The following is a 26,034-nucleotide window of genomic DNA, read 5'->3' as shown; positions in this document are numbered from 1 at the left end:
CGGGCAGGGGGAACATCAGGTTACTATCTTGGAACATCGCGGGCCTACGGGCAAAACAGGAGGACCCGATTTGGCTACAAAAGCTGAAGGAACATGATATAGTTGCCTTACAGGAAACTTGGTCAAAAGAAAATGGTTTTTGGGTGGATGGCTATACTTCATTCTTTGTTAACGCGCAGAGTTCCACGGCGGGAAGGGATAGAGGGGGTCTGCTACTTCTAGTTTCAGTTAAAGTAGCAGGCACTGTCAAGGAAATCCCCGTTTCCTCATACTTTTTTCAGTTGGTGGAAAATTTTTTGGCAGATAAGAACAAGATTGTGTTAATAAACTGCTATAACTCCATGCAGGGGGGGGGCCCTAATTTTGTTTTAGAAGGCTTATCTTCTTTTTTAACCAATTATATGTCAAAACAAACCACTTTGTTCAACTAATTATGATGGGAGATTTTAATGTTCATTTGTGCGGGTTACATTGCCAGATTGTAGATGATACCGGTCCAGAGCACACATCTTTGCCACATTTTGAGCATAGCCCCAAGGGTGTGGCAATGGAAAATTTGTTATCATTTAATGATTTATTTGAACCAGGGTTTTCAGACTTAAAAAAGCGTGTGGTCACGTATAATGCAAGGGGAAGTGAATCGATCATTGATTACTTTTTTATGTCCCCGGGGCTCTTACGCCATGTATTGTTCTATAATGCAATTGTAAGCGGGTTCAGCGACCATAACCCGGTGCTGTTAGTTTTGGACGCTTTCTCTGGCTTGAGCAAAGGGGCCTTGAGGGCCACCTCTACAAGGGATGTAAGGAGTAGAGACCAGGGAAGGTGCCTTAAATGGTGTAAAGTTTGCCCTGAGGACTTTCTTGGTCTAATTGAGCAAAATATGGTTGTAGAACTTGAGAAATGTAGGGACCTAGAGAGGGGGGGGAAGGAGGTAGTTAGTGCCTTTGAGGCCATTTGTGCCAGAGTAGAAAAAGAGCTTACAGCTAGACCAAGGAGGGGTCTTGTTCCAGCTTTTGGTTGGTTCGATCATACATGCTCTAAGGCACACTCGGCTCTGCTGAAAGCTCTTAAACAATCCCCTAGAGATAGGTCATTGGTGGCACAGTTGAGAAAAGAACATGCTATAGTGGTCAAGTCGCGAAAAAAGGCCATCAAAGAGGAAGCCTGGGACTCTCTAATGGATTCCACCACCCTTAAACAAAGTTCCAAATTCTGGTCCATAATTAATAACCCCTTATTTGCTCAATCAAATAACATAGATCTTGAAATAAATATCCCTGAAGCAGAGTGGATTAAACATTTTTCTAATATATATGGGTCAAATGAAATAGTTGAGGCATTTGCAATGCCTTGTTCCCCAACTTCTCCTCTTAAGTTAAAATTTAGTAAATCTGAAGAAGAGGTTGCGATATTAGGCTCTGCTGTTAATAAAGCTCCTGGCCCAGACGGGGTCCCTTTGGATCTCTACAAACTAAACCCAGGGATGTGGGCAGAGATCTTAGCCAATGTTTTTAACTGTGTGCTTGAGGGGGGTTTGCCAAAAACCTGGGCATGTTCAATCATAGTCCCAATTTTTAAAAAGGGCCAAAGAAACGACCCCAAGTGCTTTCGACCTATATCTTTATTGGATTCTTCCATGAAGGTCCTGGGCAAAGTTTTGCTGGCAAGAATTAACAGTTGGTCTATAGATAAGGATATTCTAACAGATGCCCAGTATGGGTTTCGTTCAGGTAGAGGAACAGAGGACCAATGCTTAAATCTTCATTTGATAATTTCAAAATACACAACGGCAAAAAAGGGGTCAATTTTTGTTGCCTTTATGGACCTGTCCACGGCCTTTGATTTGGTCAATAGAGCCCGGCTGTGGACCATGTTGTTAAAATTGGGTCTTGATCCTCCCCTTGTGCACTTTTTGGCAGAACTCCACAAGGATTTAAAAGCATCAATTAGAATGGACCAAGAAGGCAATCGTACAGCTTGGTTCAAATCGAGCAGGGGCGTGCGGCAGGGCTGCATTCTTGCTCCCATGCTGTTCACTCTTTATATAAATTCATTAGAGAAGAATCTTTTAACTGCTACCTTGGACACACCGCGTGCAGGGGATACTCGCATCCCTGTTCTCCTGTACGCGGATGACGCTGCTTTGATAGCTCGGACCCATTTAGGTTTGCAAAGACTTTTAAATACCTTTTAGTGATTTTATGTCTTCACTTGACTTAGTGGTAAACAATTCCAAATCTCACATTATGGCATTTGGGGCTGTTAAAAATAATACCAAACAGTTCTATTGTAATGGTGATGTGATCACTAATGTCAAAATATTTACTTACCTTGGTGTTATTTATGATACCAAGGGTAGCTGGGCTCCTCAAATTACAGCCAAAACTAAAGCAGTTAGGAGCTCGGCAAATGCAATTTTAAGGTTTTCTAGGAGACTGGGTGGGAAGCAGTCTGGTGCTTTATTAAGCTTGTATAGGGCAAAATCTGTGGCAATAGCCAGGTATGGCTCAGGCCTGTGGGGTTATGTGAATTGTGAATCTATTCAAAGTGAAGAAAATAAGTTCCTTCGATCTATACTAGGGCTCCCCCAATCAACAGCTACGTTTTCAGTTCACCAGGAGCTTGGTTTAGGGTATATCACTGATATCCTTCTAATGGCACCTGTTTTGTTATGGATTAGGACCTGGACCAATAACAACCTAGGTTTAAATCATAAAATACTGGGGGACTGTCTAAAATTGGATAAATCTAAAAATATTGCTTGACTATCATACATCTATAAGTGTACCTTGGTCGTCCTGAGATTTTTTTTGCTCCCCAGGGTCTAAAGAAATCTGATTTAGATTGGGTCAAGCTCAACTTTTCCAAATTGAAAAACGTGGAGAGGGTGGAACGCCAACTTACAAAACCCACGGTTAGAGCCCATCTTTTGACCATTACCTGCCTTGCTATACAACCGTACCTCGCCATTGTTAACATCCCTTTTCGTAGGTGGCTTCTGGTAAAATTCCGGTTTAACCAGATTTATACGGTTCTTTGTGATAGTCAAAGTTGGTATAAGCAGGAGGATGCACCCGTGTGTAGTTGCGACAACTTTTCACCGCAAGATAATATGCACCTTATGCTGTTCTGTCACTTCTATATTGCGCCCAGACAGAAATACCTGGTACCTTTATTGAAGGACAAAGTCTTCCACCAGGCAAAACCAGCCCTCCTGTATCTCCAAATGTTGGATTCAGCTTTGGTCATGTTTAACGTGGCCAACTATCTTGTTGCTGCTGTTAGGATCAGGAGGAGACGTCTTAAAATGTAATATTAGGGTTCTGCACTGAAGGATGAAATGTATTTTTTGTACCTGTAAATTTTAGCTAAATATTTATTTTTCTTTTAACTGTTTTTAAATTGTGTATATATAAATTGTTATTGATGTATGTAACCTCTCATGAATTTGTATTGTCCCTTTTTAAATTTCTTGTAGAATGCTTTTATGATTTTTAACTAAATCGAATAAAGTGGTTTTTGACTTGACTTCTGGTGTAAGCTTTTTCCTACAGGACTTATGAATAAATTCAACTTTGAAAGGAACCAGTCTGTAATGAACTGAGAGGAGAAGATGGTAGATGCAAACACGAGTCCGATGTGCTTGGTTGCAGCTTTAAGCGGTAGAGCCCGCAGATAAAGAAACAGGATGGATGAGCATGGTAACTTAATGGCACTCTGCCCTTTGTAAAATATTGAGGTTGTGGGGACTCTGGGCAAATGAATATGTTGGGTTTCAGAGTGCCCACACAGGTATTTACAAAATAAGGGGACTGCAGCCACTCAATAATGCCCTACTACCTGCTTGAATCAGTACCTCCGGCTACGTAATATTATAGACATGTTAACGTTTATCAAACATGTGACGTACCCTGGAAGACTGTACATACATTCATTCATGTTTTCATGTCAAACATCCATCTCTGGTACCGTTTGATCATCACACATTGCTAACAAGCCAACTCTAGCTACAAGAAGCAAAGGCCCGAGGTGGACTAACTCCTTTAGCCTAGACCTTCTCAAGTGTGAGAGCAGATCAAAAATGAAGCATGGATGTTCATTCTTTGCCCCATAAATACGGAACTCTCTCCAAACCAGGATACTCATGGTCACCCGCATTACTCTGTTGAAGACCTGCCTACACGTTAATTTACTGGCTGCCCACTGACGCAAAGTTCTTGATAACAAGTTCTGCGGCTCAAGCCTGTAACTACCGGGAGGGTTATTAACTGCTGTCCCTAGCACCATCTGCGGGCGATATACAGCGTAACTCGCTGGTAGTCCAGACACTTGAAAGTGCATGTGATATGACCACAGTGCCTCAGGCTGGCCAGCAGTCTCACCAATGAAATATAGGCCAGCAATGACTGAAATAAGCTTTCTTTGTTACAGCCAGGCATTTTGTGGATGGAATTGGAGAAACATGACAAGGCTGTGCTGGGTGCCTTTAAATAGCATAAGAAACATTTACGGTCAAGGTCCATGTAAACCTGGAGGCGTATGCATGTACCAATGCGTCTACCACTATGATAGGCTTAGAGCAATAGTACATGGCAAACAGACCACAGTGTGCAGACAAATAGGCATTTTTATGAGCAGGGCATCATGATTTCGGTTTTCTGGGATTTTTGAGAAAACTTGGTGACATCCTGGTGCAGATTATTACAAGGGAGGGAGAGTTAACCCTCTCGGATCCTCCACTTATGGTAAACTACATCTGGTTGCCGCTGGCTAGAGTTTGAGCCTGAGAACATCTTGCAGCAGTGAGGAGCCAAATGTTCCACTATACCCACGAGAGGAGCATGGGGGTCCTAAGCGGTGTGGTATATTAGGTCACCAAAAGTCCTCACTGGAAATATAAAACCAGAACAAATGATGCTTGTCGGCTCTCAGTCCTCAGATCACGGACTGCGGAACAGAAAGCACCAGTCTTGTCACATCAAGCCTCTAGTCATTGATAGACCAAGCTCCTGCCTCACATACATGAATGGCTGAATGATATATACTCCTAGACCTTTAAAAATGAACATCAGTGTTCAGTGGAAGTCAAGGTTACGTTGGGTGCAGACTCAAGTTCTTCACCAAAGGAACATATGTATAGCACTGAAACACCTCAGTGAAGGTGCTTTATTTATTCATTGCAGTAGAGCAGAAAAGAAGCAGAACTCGCTCTGAATAAAGTGCCACGTCGATGATTTGATAATTAGTCAGGGTGAGTTAAAGATTTCTTCTAATTCTCTATGTCTATATATAAATGATGTATACACACACAATTGACAATGCCACAGTTTACAGTGTTCAGAAGTATCATACTAATAGGATGATGTGCGCTATAAAAATATTAAATATAAATAAATAACTACATGCATATAAAAAGTAGCAGTGCTGGTCACCCACTATGCCCTAGAGCAGTGATACTCCTAGTACGGCTTGGGAGCCGCTTGTGGCCCTCTTGTCCTTTACATGCGGCCCCCAGGTGCACAGCAGCACGAGATGCTGTTTGGTTGCTGAGCACTAATATTCAGAATTTTTTTTTAAATAAATGGGGAAGCATTTATTAACCTGCAAACAAATGCTTTCCTGTTTATTTAAACATTTTTAGACCTCTCTATCCCCTACCTCTAGGCAAATGTTTGTGAGTACTCATGCCCTAGAGCAAGTTATCAAGTGGGACAGAACAGGTCAGGTCCGACAACACTACATCAGAGAACACAGCTCAGCGGGAGACAGTACTCACATATTTCCGGAGATTCGTCCGAGCCATCGGGGCAGTCCTTCTCTCCATCGCACCGCCATCCCTTGGATATGCAGGTGACCTGGTCTCTGCATGCGAACTGCCGCGGACTGCAGGTCTTAGGGGCTGGAAACAGAAGTGGGAAGTGTACAGGTGAGCAGATAGAGCCAACAAAAGCATGCAAGTGACACAAATGTACACACTTCACCCTCATTATATCCCACCAGCGAAACAGTATGCACAGAAAAGCACTTCTTTTCAAACAAGCATTGGCAAAGCCAACCGATCTCTGCTTCACAAAATGTCGAGCTATTTATTGGCTTTGCCAATGCTTTTAGATGGTGGCATAATTTTTTAGGCGCATGCCAACACGGATCCACGTGCCCACAAAAGGAGGAGAGCATTTTTTTCTTTTTCCCCCCCAGCAATCCGAGATGGATTAGTAAATAAAAGTTGATCAAAACACACTTTTTTGATATATCACTAATGCTCTAATTTGATGTAGCACAAATTAGTTTTTTACTTTTAAAAAACAGGGGAGGGGTGGGGGACAATGCAACACAGAGGAAGGATAGGATAATAGCTTGCAGGTGATGGAGAGAAGGACAAGTGAGAAACAGCAATGGGGAAGTACACAGTCCATTGATTTAAGACCCAGTGGCCGAGTAGTCCGCAAAAGCCAAAAATCCCAGTAGCTCAAAACCGCACCTAATCAAGAACAATGGTACCATTGAGCTAGTACACAGGTTTCTGTGTCAGGTTAATTAGATCTCCAGGGCCTTGAAAGCTGGTGGTTGAGGGCACCATCACAGTTCCTGGAAAGTCCCATTACAAATCTAACTAGACAAGTCGTCACAGACTGTGCTGGAACAGGCATGCACCCAAGTGTATCTCTTGGCAATACCAAATGTCAAGAGCTCACATGTCTGATCTGGTCAGCAAAAGTCATCTGTGACCAGGGGCAAGAACAACCACACACAATGTAAGTAGTGTCAGAAGTCATCCTTGGTAATGGATATAGGTGCAACCTGGGTTCACTCGCTGGGCCCAAAAGAGCATTTTGATGCTGTAAATAATGGGCGATACAATAGATTGCTACAAGTTAGACAAAAAGAAAAACAGTGCTAGCACTTTAAGTGTTTACATGCAAAGAATTTGAGGCTAGATTTAGGGCGAGTTTATAACAGCAGTTTTTAACAGATGATGCATCGGAACAGAAGGACTAGAGACCAGGTTCAGCGGTATCAGATTCAGGGAGACTTGATACAGCACACAGGCTGTATCCAAAAGGCCTTGAGTGAAGAGGAGGAAACTTCATGTCCATTTGTGGCTGGGTGGAGATAAATGCTGGCACCCCAAGTACTGGAGAGGTTGAGACCACGAAGGCTTGTTATCCTAGAAAATGTCGCTGCAGTTTCTTGGCCTCTTGGAAAGCCTGGCCAATACTTGTATACCCTGATTTGCTGGGCTGCAAGGACCTCATGGCTTCTTGGTAAGGCACTCTCCACCTCCATGCAAAACCTCAGTACGTGAGGCGTTGTGCAGGTGTTCCTTCCATTCATGGGCCTGCTCATCTCTGTACTGGGCAATCAAGCCCTGCCTTCAAGGCTTTCTCCAGTATTCTCAGCACGGTCCTAACCCCTACAGACTGGTAGCCTCCATCAAAAGTCCTGTGCCTGGCATACATTTTCCACTCTGCTGTGCTGATTCTCCTCGAAGTCCAGACGAAGCACAAAGTTCTCGCTCCAGAGGATTCTTCTTCGTGGAACTAACTGGAAGCACAAGTCAATCAAAGCGACAGATTTCTTAAACTCTGACAATTACCTCTATTCAGGAGAAGGTGTATTTAGTGTTTTTAATTTGGTTCCTACCAAGGGTTTTGAAGGCAGACAGTATCGTTGCCACTGGTAAGTGGAACCAGTATATGTTAACTGTTAATCGGAGCAACACATGGGGTTCTCAAATGACTGTTTGTACACCACAAGAATGTGGCCAGGTTACTATCAGTAACATTTTAGCATAGAACATGGAACAAACAGCCACCAGCTTGAACAAAGGTCAGCGACTGGATCCAAGAAGCCTCTCCAAATTGAGGACAGCCATTGACATCTTGGGAAACTGAACATATAACCAAGACAACAGCTGGCAAAGATGTGGTTGAATTTATTAACCAGTGCATGGTTAAACCAGCAGAGGGGTTCAATCAAAGAGTACAACTGATGATGTACAAATGGAGTTTAGGTTAAAAAATAAAAATGGGTGAGACTGGGAAGCCATGTCTGTTGTCAAACTGGCAATTTAATCTTTATAATATTAGCACCATTGTATGGATAGTTAACATTTTACATCGTCTTGCTTTCTCTTTCATGTCATATATAATTATAAATGCTATGCTACATTCCATGTGCAGTAGTTATAAACTAAGGTATATACCCCTATGCAGAGCACAAGTGCTTACATTAATTGAGAGAAAAATCTAATTAACCAAACCTTGTGGGTAAGACCTCAGCTCTTTAGGCCTAAGCCTAGCAGACAAGACAAGGAAGCTGTCTGGTTTGCTAAAGACATCTTGGGGGCATTCAGAAAGCTGACCTATGAATGCATTACGCCGGTTGCTTACCATTGGCTTTGTGGTTTGTAACTCACATTTTTCTGGCTTTTTATTTGCTGGCTTTATTTGCGTATGGCTGTCCAGCTTGAGGTCGTCAATCCTGTTGCCCAAACCTTCTTTACTGTATTCTTCCACAAACTCGCTTCCTGTAAACAGGCTTTTAAGTCTTGCTCTTGTCACATCTGCTGTGCATTCACAGAGGTCAAATGTCAGGCTCTCTCTTCCAGGGAGCTTAGTGTTTACTTTTCTTTCTCTGACTTCAAAGTGAGAGAATGTATGTGACAATCCTTCTGAGTATCTACGTAAGAGGAGAGGGTGTAGGATAGGGGTCGCCAATGAGCATCTTGTGGGCTATTTGTAGCTCTCCTGTGTGCAAACCAACCTACTACGTTAGAAGCTTTTGCTTGAATAAATTAATATAAGGAAGCAAAATTTGAAGTCATGAAGAGAACGTATGTATTTATTTTCAGAACTCTTAAGCTGATGTTTGTAGAAAAATGGTTGAATATAGTTAAAGCTGATATTTTAATGACAAAATCATGGGGTGTTTGGGAGACTTAAAATGTACAGTTTTACCTTGGTGCCAGGGGCATTGCAACTACGGCTGTTATGTATTACGCACGTAGAGGCACCACACATTGACAAAAATGTTTTTACATTACTGCTGGCAATTATGCCTGATGCTCTGACGTTTTTTTTGACTGCTGGTACTCTAGCATATGGCGTCCACTAATTTAATGGTCACTTTTACAACTTTTATAATATCAGTAGCTAGGGGTGTTTTTCATTGATTTAAGAAGCCCTCATTTCAGAAATGGTTGGAGATCCATGGTGCGGGCTTTTATTTTCTAGCACAAAAGGATGATCTGTGCTGATCTTTAGAATAAATCGGAATTAGTACAAATTAAGCACTCTTTTTGTAATTCTGAAGTGTGGTGGAAGCACCTTTTTAATTGTGCTCAAAACACATCAATACACAAGGTGATGACATTTGCACACATTATCGTTTGTGTGCAGTAAAGCTGTATTTCAGTGCAAATGTAATAGTAATTTCAATTTTGAACATGTTGTCGGTAATGGCTATCACATCATGCATGCTCCACACCAAGTGACTCCACACTATGCCACGCCATTTATGACCCTCCACGGCATGCCACAACTCCATGCCCCTCCACTCTACGCCAGGCCACTCCAATCTTTGCCGCTCACTCCATGGGACAATATGCCACTCCACTCTACTCTACTCCAATCTACCCCAATACAATCACTCAATCTACCCCACTCAACTCTATCGCACTCCATCCCAATCTACCCTACCCCACACTACTCCAATCTACCCCAAATCCACTCCACTACCCCACTCCACTCAATCAAACCCAATTAACCCCACCAAATCCAATCTACCCCACTACAATATACCCCAGACATCCCTAATCTACCGCACTCCACTCAAATCTACTCCACTCTGCGCCAATCTCCTCAGTCTACCCCACTCCACTCTCTATCCCAATCTCTTCTAATCCCCCAGTCTACCCCAGCACCACTCTAATCTACCCCAATCTACCAGGCTCCACTTCAATATACCCCAGTCCAATTTACCCCACTCCATTCCAATCTGCCCTACTCCAATCTACCCATTTCAATCTACTCCACCCTGATCTACTCCATGCCACCTCAATCTACTCCGCACCACCCCAATCTACGCCAGTCTACCCCATTCCACTCCAACCTAATCTACCCCACCCACTCCATGCCACTAACTTAGCCGTGCTGAACAGCAGCCACACTGGTGTACATAATGGCTAAACATTGCCAAAGCCAAGAGATCTAGCATAGCAAGACCTATTGGCTTTGCCAATGCTTGTTTCTCCTGTCAACTGGTTCTGGAATGGAATCCTAAAGACAATAGGAGCAGTTACACTGTACGAGTAATAATGAGAATTTGTAACTTTGCACTGCAGTAGTGAGTGGGAGAAAGTGGGTTTATTAATACTGTTCCAAACAGCATGTACAATTTGGCCACATTTATTTTCATTGATATGGTATAAAAATACACGTCTAAAGTTAGATAACTTATCAGAGAATTAAAAAGAAGGCATGTTGAGGGGAAAGTCAAACCAATGGGGCTCACAACTGACTGGCAATGTTATTTACAGGATGGGGTGTGAAAAAAAAATCGCCACCAGCCACAAAAATGATGAATGGATTCATTGATCGATAGATAAAGAGCCTTGCTGGACACATTCAATCCAAAGGGCCCTTTTTCTGACAAAGGCCAGCAATACCTAGAAGAGATTAGTTTAAAAACAATTGTCTATCGCTCAAGGAAGTTTTTAGTCGCACGAGCAGTGGTAGGTGACATTCTGCGGCGGTAGAGAGCAGATAACAGCACAGATGTTCGCTGTGGTTTTTCAACTGTATTGGCAGTTACCCGAGTACATGATTACTTTTTAGATGCTGCCAGAATTTGGAGCAACTGGGGAGGTGGGGGTTGGGGGGAACTCACTTCGTTTGTTATTGTGGGGAACTTATTTCTGTTACCGATATAACGGATTTTGTAGTACGTTTACTTAGGTCTTTCAGAGAAAATACAAACAAAAAAATAAAAACACACAAAAGCCATTATTGATAATTTTCCAAGATGAACAGAGAGTTCAACCTTAGCAGAAAAAAAATATTGCTTATGTCATTAGCAATTTATTATTGCCAACCACCATAACGAATTCTCTGCTCCCCTCCCCCCCCCATGCTCATCGGTCAGAAAGCAGAATCCATAATTTTCTTGGTTTACGTTTAGTTTTTATTTTATTTATAAAGTCTTATATAGCGCAAACAAGATCCCATAGGATATCAGAGTGCTTTAGCGGGTTTGCTAGAGAATTTGTATAGCGTTTGGAGTCCAAACACTTTGTTAGAGTCAGTCAATATGCAGGAAAAAGAGTTTGTTCTTGGAAGAGCTGTGTGCTGCGTGCTGCTTTTGGTGTGTCAGTGGGTGAAGCAAGGGGCTTTCCGTTTGTCTCTCCTGTGAGAGTAAAGTGCATGGAGCAGCAAAGCAAGCTTCACAGTCACCCAGTCACAGATAAACAAGTCCAACAGCAGCGGTAAGGGTAGGCCTCATCCAATCATAAGAAAGCATGGCATGCAGGACCTGCCTGCAGATGCATGTTATGCTATATAGTATCTTCAAGCACAGTACAGTACTGGAGCACTTCCATAGTCTGGAGGCCAATTGGTTTGCTTGTGTAGGACCTGACAGAGGAAACCAATTAAACTAAGTCTTTAAAGGGACACTAGGCCCATGAAAATTCAATAAGAGTGGGAGAAATTCTCCCCACCCTCCCAGACGCTGCCACCTCCCTTTGTCTGGTTGATAGATTTACGTGGTGGCCCACAGGATAAAGAAAGAGATGGAGTTCATGGTGCAGCCCCTTCATTTCTTTATGAGATTTGACTTCTGGTGGGGCAGACTTCTTTGGTGAGTTCCAGGCCCGTCAGCATCTTAAGGGGCGGTCCTGCTTGAATTCACTTAAAGTGGCCTGAAGTAGGCGGCACGAGTGTAGGTAATTCCCCTAGAGTGCCAGAGCAGCAGGTGGAGTGCAGTCTTTAGTTTCTTCTTCGCCCATGAAGGGGTTAGGATCACAGTAGGGCATGCTTATTAAATATCAGAGGACTATGGCACAGATCCGTGCCCTTTTGGCACTGGGCTTTCTGGGGCGCCAGGGAAACGGATGCACTATTGTGTTGGATGCAAAAGTGAAGGCAGAGCACATAAGTGCAGTGTTGTGGCTCTTTGGTAGAGTTAGGACACAGCGCACAGACCCGCCTGTTTCCCACTAGTCTTTCAGGGTTTGGGACTGCTGAGAGAAAAATGCTACATTACGGTGGGTGAAAGAAGAGTGCTGGGAAGAACAGTGTAGTACCTATGGGTGGAAGCAGAGGACGAGCATCGACATCGGCCCTTGTGGCAGAAGGATTTCAGGGTCTTGGGTTACAAAGGAAGAATTATTTTATGGTATGTTGGGTGAGAGAGAGAGTGCATGGGACAGCTTTGGGGAGTACTTTAGAGGAGAACAAAGACATCTTCCGGCTTGGTGCTAGCATCCCACGGTCTTGGGCCGCTAGCGGAGGAAGAGGTTTTGTTACATTACCCTGGATGACTAAATGAACGCAGTGAAGTGTGTCCATGGGTGAGTAAGGAATCACGGTGCAGGCAGACCCAAGCCCCTCTGTCCCTGGGACCACACCGACTTGGGCGGCATGGAGAGACTTGTATGTCACAGTGTGTCCTGTGAGAAACTGAGTGTAATGCCTAGGGGTGCAGTGCAGTTTGGCCTATCAAGGAAGAAGGATACAGGGATGAAACACCCTGTCAGCCTGGTGCTAGAGATCCAAGACCTGGGCTGTTAGTCAGCATCACCTTCTGTTTTGTTACGTATATAAGAGCGAGTGCGGGGCACAGCGATGGCCTAGAGTTTGTGGCAGCGCAACAACATGGCAGGTATCACAGGAGAAGTAGATACAATAACATTTGAAAGCATTAACAGATTCAAGATTTCGTGGAGGACTGAGGGGAATGTAACAGGGAGCGGTAACGTAACGTTTAGGTTCAATTAACAGGAGAATTTCACACTAAAAGCTTCATTCCCTTCATTGTTCCGACTCAACACCTCTAAGAACCAGAGATGCCATCCTGTGAATACCTTCCGACTAAGAGTGTGCGCTTGGGGGTTCAAACTCGATCCATCCCTACCCAAGTTGCAAACTTCGCTACAAGCTTAGTAACTATTAGGCCTTTGAATGTGCTAGCTACATGCCTTTTTTGAAAACAAGATAGCCCATCACTGAACCCCAGTAAACCTATACCATCTGTAAAGTCCCCCTCTGGATCCCCTCATGAGCTATGTCCTGCCAACCATATGAAAACCTTTGTATCCTTTTTGGAAGGCACAACTAACGAGACTCTCCCTGGCTTCTTTCGTAATGTATAGTCCTGGATGAACAGAATCAGGCAGCTGTTACACCACTGCTGGGAAAAGAACGGCGCTCACGTGGGCAATGCCTGACATTTTCACCTCCTCTCATATTACCATATCTAGGAAAAATATTGAAGCTTGTATGAAGAACTTGCTTCACAGATCAGTCAAGGAAATAGGTTATCAGCCATCTTTCAGCCAGGCCTTAGAGCACCATAATGTATTGCTATGGTTGGGTGCAAGTTACAGACGACCTTCAAAGACAAATGGATGGTGCAGGTGTCCGTTCCATATACTTTTGAATCTCTGTGGCTACCGAAGCCATGGACCATGCCAGTGGCATCAAAACCTTAAAAGAGACCAACATTTCCAGGGAAGTATTAAGATGGATTCCATCCTTCCTTACCAGCGTAGTTCAAGCTGTTTCACTTGCCCTTTCGGGTCTAATCACAGAAGGACAAACTGTTGCCCTTCCTAGGGTTCCACACTCTCCCCACTGCTACCCAACCTTTACATGTGCCCTCTTGCTCGGTTATTAAATCCGTTTGGGACAGGATATGTGTATGCTGACGGCACAGATTATCCTCACCATCTTCTCGTGCTGTCAAGAATGTCATTCCTCTAGCTCGAATAAGGACAGCCTGAACAACTAACTGCCTGTCAATCTCTCAATGGTAGATGCCCTCCAGTTTCTTGAAACCCAACCCTCCAGAAACAGAGGTCCTGCTTGCTCTCCTCGGTACTGATCAATGGGCAGAGACTTCCTGGCACACATCAATGTGCCCTCGGCCTGCCCCTGTTTCAAATAACCATGTCCTTCAGCTCAGTTTTCAAGAAACTCCTCTCTCTGTTCTGGAAACAGACTTCCACATACCAAAAGTGAAGTCATTTAATATGTCAAGAATGGGCTGTGCAAACTCAATTTAATTGGCGTTTTCTAACAACCTGATCCAACATCTCAAACTTGAGCAAAACTCAGCAGCTCGTCTTCTGGCCGGCTGTGCCAGACAGGACAATATTACATCCATCTTAAATTCCCTTCACTGGTATGTCACAGAATTACTTGATGATGGCTGTGCACTAGGTTGTTCACCAAAGTTCCCCAGTGTTTGAGTCATGGTTCAATCCCACTAGAAATGTGTGTGCGGCCAACCTATTCCTCTCCTCGGACACAGGTCAAAGGCAGACTCATCAGATGACAACACAGCTTTTCCATAGCAGCTACAAGCAACTGGGGCTTCTTGCCTTTAGACCTATAATCTGAAAGTAGTCTTCTTCACTTAAATTTTTTTTAAAACATGGCTCTTTAATCATTAAATGCCTTTAACCCAAGGCATGATCATTATGTTTTGTTAGGCCTACTGCTCCATGAGACTCCCGTTTACAAATGTTTTATAAATACCCACTAATAGAACAGAACATACAGTAAAATAAGTGAAGCACTGATGACATGGGGGGTTTATATCCTGGTTACTAATAAATATATCACGAAAACACAGGTTTGTTCCCATCTGGTTTACTTGAAAATCCATAGCCACATTTTTCAATATAGATCGTTATATTAAACCTTTAAGAATAGGGTCCTGGTGTCATAGCAAGCTGTGATCCAGCAAGCACGGCCTTGATAGAACAGACCTCTCTAGTGGCTAATAAGGAACTCCAACAAAAGAGCTCTGCTAGTCCTTCACCTTTTGCCAGCTTTCTTTCTAGACTCAGAATCGAAGTTGACTGCTGCTTTGAAGCAGGCAGCTCTGGTCACTTATGATAGATGAAGACCTGGATAAGACGGAATGGATTAAAGCAGGCCATGATGGCAGGGGCAGAATGGCCGCTGCGTGAGCCCCGGTTCTTAATTTGTGCCAGTGTTTGCCATGCTCTGCACCAGCACTTATTTATAAACACTGGTACTTAGCTGCTACAGTACACCACAAGATGGCACTCTTGTCTATATTTGAGAAATGAAGGTCAGCAGTGTGTTTAGCCATTCAATGTGCTAAAAACACTAAAAGAAATAGCTGTTTCAGGCTTTCCCTAGAGTTTTCGGGCACCTGAAATTGTCCAAAATGTCATATTTGTTTAAGTGTGATGATTAGAATGTAAAGCCGACTCTTCATACAGCAGTAGTGGCAGGAGCGGTCCGTGGCGCCAGCTGCAGAAACAGATCATGGGCCCTGGCCCTTACATTTTTACAAATTAAACAATGCCAAAAAATGTCAACTTTCTTATGTACGTGCTAAACCCAAGAACAGAGTGACAGAGCATGAGGATAGATTAAAGTGGCAGAGGCTCTAGAAAAAACTGCAGGCCAAATACTACCAACCTTCCCACGAGCAAAATGCTATGCTAGATTGGCACAACAAACGTTATGGGTTTGTGGACGCCAATCACAATCAACATCGAACCATGCAGGGCTCAGTTTGGAATATTATTATATTCATTTGGAAATGACGTGCTAGCCTATGTAAATAAACTGTTCCCCGACACCAGCTACAAAATGCGTTCACTGCCCGTAACTGGGTGTCGGGGGAAAAGGGATTAGATGTTAGTTAAGCTTTGAGGGATATCAACAAACAACATACAGGCCTCAGCAAAGTACAATTAACTGTGTATGAGCACAGATGTTTCAACGGGTGTGACTTGTAACTGACCATTTTCAGCATAGGGAAGACTTAGAGACCTCTAACACCACAGAGGTAGCATTCTGCTCTTCTACAAGGAGCACATCACAACACGAGAAAAGTAGTTTGCTGCAGTGCCAGGATCTACTGTAGCACCGCACTGTTCTCTTTGAGAACAACGAATATGTTTATTATTCGTTTTTAATATCGGCCCGGTCTTGGCTGGTCTCACATGTTTCATAAAAATCATGGCAAAGCAAAATGGGCAGTGGCAAAGCTAAAAGACTGCAAGCCAATTCCAGACAGATCAGCATAGCCAATGCTTGTTTTTAGCATCGCTTTTCTGTCTGTCTACTTTATCAGTCGGGGATCGTATGGACAACGGTAGAACACTTTTTAAAGTGTTATTCTTGTTTTTAGTGTTTCAAGTATGAACTGATAAAGGGGAAAACTATTGGCTGTAGGTGATTTCCCAATTTTTTTTTTTTTTAACAGCTCCTAGATTACTGGTGGTGTGTGGGGGAAGCAGGCCAAGTGGGGACCCTACTCGTCAGTCAAGGCCAGCCTCTAACGTGTTAAGTTGTAGGAGAGATGCTTTTTAGGAGTCCTTTTACAATGAACTTCCTCTGCCCTCTCTGCTGTCCACGATGCTCTGAAGGCCAGTCTCCCCGCAACGCACATACAGGAACCGGAGCACAGAAGAAGTGGAGGGGAATTTGCCAGTTTCTAATAAAGCAGGCTTAGATTCTCACTGCCCGTGCTTGGATTATCAACAGGGCGAGGACAATAAAGTGGGAAAAAAAGGAGGGAAAAGTACTCGGCTGAAAAAAGATGCCCAGATCAAGCAGACGCTGACGAACAAACACCCTGTTTGCTCTCCTGGCAGGCGCAGGGCCCGCTTTTGCTTTAACAGAGTTGTCGTTTTATGGGGCATTTTGTAAGCAGCAGCATTCCCGGCAAATAAAAATACTTTCAAACAATTGCTTAAGTTAAATCAGCACTTTTATAGGGATATATTCGCACTGATGTCGCAAAGATGGGGAGAGGGTGTGGTCTGACGGGTAGATTGCCGAATTTGGAGCTGGGAAACAAAGGTTTGAGCCTCGGGGTCGACTCCACATCTTGTGATTCTGGGCAAATCAATTAATCTCCCAGTGCCAACCCCAAAAAATAAAAATAAACGAATGTCTACTTGTGTAATGTAACTGGTGCTCATGTGAAGCGCTCCAATACCTTTGGGTCGAGTTTGCACTACATAAATCTGCACAAAAAAAAAAAAGATGTTCTAGGCCCAGCTAGCCCATCGTTATTGTCCATCCAGTGAACCCCCTACATCATGCCCACCCACGTGAGACACTGCTATGCATTCACACAACTGTGGACAGAGTTGCTGTTCTAGGACTTAAAACACTCCCCAGCTAGGGCCAGCCTTCAGGAAGGGCGAGCTAGGCCTATCTACACCCAGGGTGCAGACCTACAGAGGGGTGCAGACCTCCAGAGGGTGCAGGAGAAGTTTGCAGCAGTCTCCCTCCGAGTTGGGTCCAAAGGAAGGTACCTTTAAACACAGTTTCTAAAGGCTGGTGGCACAAGTGTTTACAATGTGTCTGTTTTTCTTTTCCGGCTGCTTCCTAATTTTACCCCCTCCACCCTATCCCACTTCTGTCCTATTCCTTACGATTTTTTTTGACAGAATATTGAAGCAGGCGAGTAGAAGAGGCGCCAAATTTAGTTTCGCCCTGGGTGCTATATGATGAGCAACGGCTGGCTCAGACCCCAACTAACCTTCATCGATCAACCCATTGTACAAGCGGGTCGATATCAGCCATCGAAAGCAGAGCCTAGACAAAGGTGCCTGTCTGTGACCACTAACTGAAGCAGTAGCACAATATAGGATACCTTGGGACCCAAGTGACCTGCACCATTACAAACAATTGGTTCCCGTGTTGGGTCTCGGGGCCTTCAAGGTGCCGCATTTTTGGGAGGTGGATGTCCACTTCACCCCCAAGAATTTAGTCCAAGTTTGCTTTCGTCACTCCAGACCTTGGAGTGTCAGAATTACAAATTTAGTACGTCACTATCGTATGCAATTGTCAGTCTGACATTTACAATATGTGGTATAAAGAACAATTAATTCACATTTTCAGGTTTTAGGCTGGAAAGGAACAGCTTAGTGTGACCATTCTCTTCTGATCCTATGTGTAGTGTTCCTTCAAAAATGCCTAAATTGTTCAAAATATACAATAACTGAATAATATTGGTGTACAGCATGAGCTCAATATTAGACAAAAGCAAAAAAGTAGAAAATAATTTGTCACATTCGTTCGTGCTCCAGTCTCTTCTGCAAAATTGCCAGTGGCACACACTGGATTTTGCACTCTGTCCTGGGGGAGGAAGGAAATTTTTTGTGAATCCATTTGCATACTTGAAAGTCAGATAACACTAAGCCCCCTTGCGTGAAGCTGCATCACCAAGTGCTGGCAGGACCAGAAACTACCACTTCTACATGGTGGGCCAGTACCGCTCTAGCTCGTCCATCTGTGCAGCTCCTCACATGGACACACCTCAGATGCCTTACTTACACTGACCGTGGCCAGTAACAAGGCTGTGCTTTGTTCTAAGAGCAGATGAGAGTTGGATATCGGTAATACGATGGAACCTGGGAATTCTCACCAAAAGATTTTTCAATTTATTTTGGTCACTACCATCTCACATGAACCGATTACAAAGTAAATCTTTCATCTATGGAGACAATGAGGGCACAGGTCAGGCATATAAACAGATCCATTTGTGAAGGGCATCTTGGCTAAGTTGATGACATCTCCACACAGTAAATCGGCCGATGCACCGCCTACAATGACAACCCACGTCTCTCATGGAACATCTCATCTTCCAACTACAGGCAGAGGCAAACACCACAATAAGAGTCACCCTCGCATACAGACCCCCGGGACCATGACCAGTTTCTGCCACATTTCCGACCTCATCGCCCGCATAGCCACCGACTCCCATCACTACGCCCTACTTGCTGTTTTCTAGTTCCACGTTGATAACCCCAACAATGCCAACTCAATCACCCTACTGGAGAACCTGAACAACACTGGCCCCACCCAACTAGTCACCGAACCCATGCACAAGGCCAGACACACACTCAACCCTATTTTCACCTCCAACAACAGAATCAAACTTAGCCATGCAAGCTCATCTGGAGCGACCACGCCATTGTTCACTTAACCGACACACAGGACACGATCACCAAGCCTCACAGCTCTTCCCACCACAGCTGGGGCAAAGTAACCAACACACAGTCAACACATGCCCTCAGCGACACCCAACTTGAAGCCTTAGCATACCTTGACCAGGCGATCCAGAACTTCTCCACCTGGATCACCAAATGCACTGATAGTAGCTCCACTAAAGCCAGCAAAAGTCAACAAATCCCCAAAACAAGCCAGCTGGTAAACCCCATAGCTCAGAATCATCTAGCGCAACTGCAACCGACTCGAGAATGGTGCATCATCAACAACTCCTCCCAAAAAAACGCTCATAAAGCAGCCCTCATCAACTACCACCTGCACATCAAGGAAGCCAAGAAAGCAGCGATCACTGCCTGTATCGATACCCCGAGCAACCACACGAAGGAACACCTCAAAATAGTCAAGGAATTCTCCAACCCAACGCCACAGAGAACGCCATACACCCTCCAAAGAACTCTGCCACGACCTCTTGGACTACTTCGACAGCAAGATCGCCTCCATCTACAACAATTTTGATCCCCAACCCACCACCCTTAACCTCAACCAACCAGTGTACACCAGCTGACGGATCACCAAGTGGTCTCCGCTCACCACTCAGACCACCACTGCCATCGTGTCCTCCATCTACTCTGAGGCACCCACAAACCCCTGCTTCTACCATCCTTTCAACCTTGGAGCAAAAACCCAATCAGCATTGAAATCCCCAGCATCCTCAACACCTCCATCTCCACATCAACCTTCCCACACAGATGAAAACACACGGAGGACAGGCCCCTCCTAAAGAAACCCTCAGTCGACCCCCAGCAATCTCAGAAGTTACCGCCCTATCTTCTACTCTACTACCTGGCCTAAGTACTTTAAAAAGACATCAGCCAACAGCTCACCAAATACCTGGAACAAAACCACCAAAATTGATGCCTCACAATCAGGATTCCTTGCCAACCACAGTAGTGAGACTGCGCTGATTGCTGCCACAGACTACATCAGACCTCTCTTCGATAGAGTAGAAACTGTAGCGCCGAACCTCCTCGACCTCTCTGCTGCGTTCAATACAGTCTTCCACCACACTCATTGACAGACTACATCATACAGCAAAACGCCCTCAAGTGAATCACCTCTCTCAACAGAGCATCTGCCTACCTCCCTTCACCACCTCCTCACTCACCGGCGTACACAACCGCCGCATCACAGCAGGGACCACTCCTTCTCCTACATTGCTGCCAAGACCTGGGACAACTTGCTCCTCCACCTCCAAACAGCACCCTCCCTGGCAGACTTCAGAAACAATCTCAAGACCTGGCAATTTGACTGAGACATGGCACCCTCAGCGCCCAGATACCCTAGGGGTGACAGTGCTGATTGATTGACTGAATGTTCACAGGTGATTTGGCGAGCCTCCCTGACAATCTAACAGTTTTCCCAATAGGAACATGTTTCGAACAGTCACAGAACTATCAGATTATTAATGAATGAATACCATCTGGAGCAGCTGGGCATCAAAATGCATAACAGCAGGTGAAGAATGCAATTTATTTGACTCTCAGTGCTTGACAGCTCGTATCTTGGGAGCTTTGTATCCATCAGTCCTAAAGAGACTTTGGCGAATTTCTTAGGTCCATATAGTGGTTTATCTAGAACACTTAGGTTTGTATTAAGTTCAAATTCAGGGATGGCCCTCCGTCCCTGCATGGACGGCTAAAAATAAAAGCAAGCTGGTTGGTAGAATTCTCGACTGAAATGACAACCAGGTCGAATGTTAAGAGTAATTGCTCAAGAACCTTACATTAGGTAGTGAGGAACTTGGGCTAGTTTTAGAAACTATACCGATAGATATAGGGGTAGGTAAAGACTGAGTACCAGAAGAATTCTTGCCCGAGTAACCCTTTGCAGCTGTGTGTGACCCCATATGCAATGGTGGACACCTGAACCTTTTCACATCGTATGACAAATTCCACAGGCTTCTCTTTACCTGTTGGTGACTGGTCAAGCATACAGCGTGGACTCATATGTGTATTTATTGAAGATCAAGTTAGATTCTTCTCTGCAAATCAGGGCAGCTAGGCAGTACAACGTAGTACTTCGAGAAAGAATGGATTGTACACTGTGCGTTAACCGAGGAGAAGAGAATAGAGTTTGTTGTCATGACTATGAAAACAACTAAACCAGACTTGGCACACTGGGCCAACAGTCTAGAGCTCAGTGCAAAAAAAAGTTACAGATCTTAGGCTATAAGGAGGGAGCAGAGCAACTTACTTAGGTCGTATGAACACTATTTTTAGGTCAAGCCTAGGGGCAGCTTGATCTGTCTCTCTAGACTAATGTATGCTAACAAATGTAGAATAAAAATACATACATATGGGGCTTTAGGTCAGTCCTCTTCATCCTTTTGCCTGTTAGTAAGTCATTCACATTTTGCTTCTGCCCATCACAGCATGGAGCAAAGGATCAACACACTTCGGTCTTTGACTATCTTCATTGTGAGAGACAGTTTTTGCTTGTGGACATGAGCATAGCCCCCATAAAATTAGTCCAGTATAGTGTCGGGCTGAAAGGCCAATCTCGGCCTTATTTTCATGTGTTATTTTTATGAGACATATTTTACTTTAAGTTTTTTGTACACGTCACTGTTAGACTAGCATTTTTACTGATTATTTCCACCCTTATAATACCTACAGAGCAGTTTGTACAAAAAAATTGAAGGCTGGCAAATTCAGATCTATTATTTTGGTCAATAATTGATTAAAGAAGTCTCTAATCATAGCTGTTGCTGCTGAAAGGCCCCACTGCTTTGTAGTAAGGTATACTTGGGCGTGAGACAGCCTTGAAAACATGGCCTCGTTTCTTTTTCAGCTCAAAATACTGAAATAAGACGGAAACCTGAATCTCAGTACTTTCTCAGACTACTAGGAAAGATGTCAGAGTAAAGACAGATCACCTTTCAGTCATTCTCAGAAAGGAATTCAAAGGCAAACAGGTGTCCGCTGACTCACAGCTTCATGTGTCTTTAATCATACTACGGCTAAATTGAACGTCATGCTAAATTACCCAAATAAACACTTCATGTCGTGTAAAGGTGAGGGCTGAACGAGGTCTTGCAAGACAACCCCACATCTGGATAGTCCGCCCCCCTCACGGTGCAACCCAGGTGAAAGGGAGCAGGCTCAGGAGACATTACCAGCCACTTGTAAGCAACTGCAGAATGCCGGAGAGACACTGCAAATCTTACCACCTCTTGCTATTCAGACCAGCGACTGCCTTAAGGCAAAACGAGTTTGATTTCTAGCCATGGAGGAAGTTCCGTCTCTAAAGATGGCCCTGATGTAAATTTGTCAAAATGTCAAACCTCTCTGGAGCTTTTAAAAACATGTGGGAGGCGGTCACGTTGGGCTTTTCAGAATAATAAATAAATAAGGCTAGACACTTCCTTTGAACACCTAAATGCTTTCCAAAAAGTCAGCTTTGCTGACTTTGCCAAGAAACAATATGCTTGTGTTCTCCCTTAAGGTGAAGGAATAGCTTGTTCCACCACAGTGGGCCTCCAACAGAGGGGCGTCTGTCTCACAGTGGTAAGTAATGGGGCTTGAGGACCACAGGGCACCACAAGAGGCTATTTGCACTCCAATGCCCGGCCCGAGCCCCACCTCACCGTAGGGCTGGTCTGAAAATATCTATGAGCGACGCGTTATTTTTGCACCTCTCACGGTCAGCCTCAAACCTTTCATCTGCATCTACCATTGATCTGCGGACAACATGCAGCTCTCCCTACAAGTTGCACATCAAGGAAGTCTCAACCCCACCGGGACCTACATCTCTAAAGTGGTCTAGAGGAGATTTTAAAGTTTGGTAGGCCATCCTGGATCCTACCTGACACTTGCCTCCTAGAATTCAGAAAGCAATACACTTTTCCTCTGAAAAAAGTAAAGCAATAAAAATACACCAACTTGTCATTGTGACTAAGTCTTATAATGAATAATCCTAAATGCCAGAAACAAAGGTATGGCCATCAACACCACTTAACTACAGGTTTGTACATGATAACTGTCTGACAGTTTTTCCAGAAGACCAAGTCGCCGCATTACAGAGGCCAGAATGTCACAGCTCACCTAGCTTTAGCAACTACAGCCTCGCAGTCAATCTCTTCCATTATCAAAGGACAACGTGGGGTTCTTATGCAGTGCTCCAGCAAATTCCCAAGGTATGACGTGCTCAAGGCATTATAAGAACAAGACTGGCTTCCCTCCAGGTGAATCTTAATGTCACAATAACATATTACCTTCCACAGGCCGCTCATGGCATGCACAAGGCATAAATCATCAAATTAATCAGAAAAGCGCATTGGCATCAAACATAACAATGACGAGCATGTTACTTTTAGAAACATCCATCACACTCTAAGAGTAAAAAAACGGCATTGCCCATTGTGAGCAGACCACACATTCCTTCAGACATTTAGCGAAGGATCCCCATCAAAATCTCAAGTGGGGCAGGAGGTGTGAGTAAGCGAAGTCTTACCAGGACATGGGCACACCGAAGTACCAATGTTTATAGGCCCAATCTCATAATACGGAAGACAAAGTCAACATTTATTTATTTATTTTGAAAGTTTTATATAGCGCGAACAAGATCTTTGCAGATATCAGAGCGCTTTACATAGAAAGGGGGAGCATGAGGGAACATAGTCAAACAGGTAAGTCAGTAATGCTAATAGTACAAATACGTGGGAGCATAGAAAATCACGTAAGCCGTTAATACAGTTAAAACAAATAAGCAAAGGGGTCGAACAAGTAGTACAGATCGGTGCAGAGTCTTAAAAGAGTTCAAAATAGTACTTCAAGTGTATTTAGCCATGAGGATAGCTTTTACTTCTTTCTTAAGCAGTGTAGTGGAGGAGATATGCCTCGTTTCAGGGGGGAGTGAGTTCCAGATCCTGGGTGCCATTCCTGAGAAGGAGCGTTTATAAGTTTTTTCCTTCCGGAATCTTCGAGGCTTCAGCAGAAGATTGTTTGTGCCTCTGGTGTTTCTAGAGCCGCCAGAAATTGTCAACTTCTGAGTGAGATAGCTTGGTGCGCTCATGTGGACAGCCTTGTGCGTCATGCAGGCGATTTTCAGATGTATTCTGGCTTCGAAAGGCAGCCAGTTCAGGTGTTTCAAGTCAGGGGAGATATGTGAGTGTGTTTTTGACCCCGTGATGAGTCTCGCTGCAGCGTTTAGAGAAGCTCTTAGGGGTGCGGTAGTAGTTAGGGGGAGTCCGCAGAGGGCGATGCTGCCATATTCTATTCGAGGGATGACTAGTGCTTGTACTGCAGTTTGGAAGTCATTGGCAGGGAGGAAGGGTTTAAGTTTCCTCAGGGTATTGATTCGGTAGTTCGCTCCCTTAGTTGCCTTGCTGATATGTTGCTGCATGTTGAGATTGGTGTCAAGTGTAATGCCAAAGGATTTTGCTGAGTCTACGATGGTGGGTTGGACATTGAGTGCAGTTAGGTGTTTAAGCCAGATTTGTGTGGTAGAGATCTTAGCGGGAGGTGAGATAAGAAGGAACTCTGTTTTCAGAGCATTGAGTTTGAGATGATTATCGGCAAGCCAGGATTGGGTGCTTCTGATCGTGGAGTTCAGGAGCAAAATGTCTTTGGGGGATTGTAATTTGAGATATAGTTGGGTATCATCAGCGTACATGTGAAAGTATACATTGGACGCTTGTAACAAGGTGGTGAGAGGTTCCATAACTAGGTTGAACAAAGTTGGGGATAGGCAGGATCCTTGGGGGACACCTAACGATACAGGTATTGGCGAAGACATCAGGTTGTTGCTCTTGAATTTCTGCGACCTGTTGTGTAGAAAGGAAGTGAACCACTTGAGGACAGTCCCAGAAAGACCCATTCTTGTGTTTAACATGCCTTTTAAAAAATGTTGACCCGCTAACAGGGCGCTTTTTGGAGTTTTGCCTGTCACAGACCGATTTCGCCAATGTTGGGGCTGATCACTGTGATGCAAGTCATTTTATTTGATAATTCCTTCACAGGTGCCTGTACTGCGCCTTGAGACCACTGAATAGTATCAAGTGTCATCCAGAAAAAAATGAAATACCATTTCTTCAAAAGTTTGCCTTCCTCAACTTTCTGGTGTCTGCCAGCTGGAACGAATCTCCAGAAGGTAGGTACAACACATCAACGTACACCCAGGACTCCCAAGATACAGAACACGTTGACGCAGGGTCTTGGCACACATGTAACACACCCCTAAATGCTTCTGACGGTGCAGTACAGCATCCAATAGCACTTGTTACCACCCACCTCTTGATACACATATACTTCTGCCAGGCAATGGCTGTAGGAGATACATATAGGATTCAGAACAGCTCTACTGCGTCGCTCATCAACCACCAAGGACATACAGGCACACTTTCTTGAAGTGCACAATCATCTAACCTAGGAACCTATCCAGATACACTAACAGGGGATTCTCCAAGCTGAGTATGATCCCTGCTTGCCACGGAAGCATTTAGAAAGTCACCCCTGGCCTGCTGAAAGCTTTACAAGTGCCAATAATAAAAGGTGCAATAGAAAAAGTTTAAAAAATGCACTGCGGGGAGTAGATCCAAGTCACATCCGGTCCCTAGCTGTGACTTTGAAGGATTTCACCCACAGAGTCAATGCACGGGCAGGAAGTGTGGTATGCAAATACTCAGTAATAATGTCCCACCTTTTTTTTTTTTTTGCAGTTTTATTATAGCGCGAGCACGACCCGAAGGTATCAGAGCGCTTTACAGGAGCACCAGTTGCATCACAGACGGACGCATTCATTT

At 44.2% G+C, this 26,034-nt stretch overlaps 1 protein-coding gene across 1 annotated transcript in view; it reads right to left on the bottom strand.

The window, feature by feature from the left end:
* Window positions 1-26,034, bottom strand: part of LRP1 (LDL receptor related protein 1) — a 1,472,234-nt gene that overhangs the window by 1,322,627 nt on the left and 123,573 nt on the right. The window contains 1 exon segment of the mRNA XM_078688974.1: window positions 5,780-5,902. Coding sequence (XP_078545100.1) covers window positions 5,780-5,902 — 123 coding nt within the window.

This window comes from Lissotriton helveticus, chromosome 1_1, assembly GCF_964261635.1.
Source record: "Lissotriton helveticus chromosome 1_1, aLisHel1.1, whole genome shotgun sequence".
Taxonomy (NCBI): Eukaryota; Metazoa; Chordata; class Amphibia; order Caudata; family Salamandridae; genus Lissotriton; species Lissotriton helveticus.
Note: the sequence above shows the minus strand (reverse complement) of the source record. Positions and strands in the feature narration are given on the sequence as shown.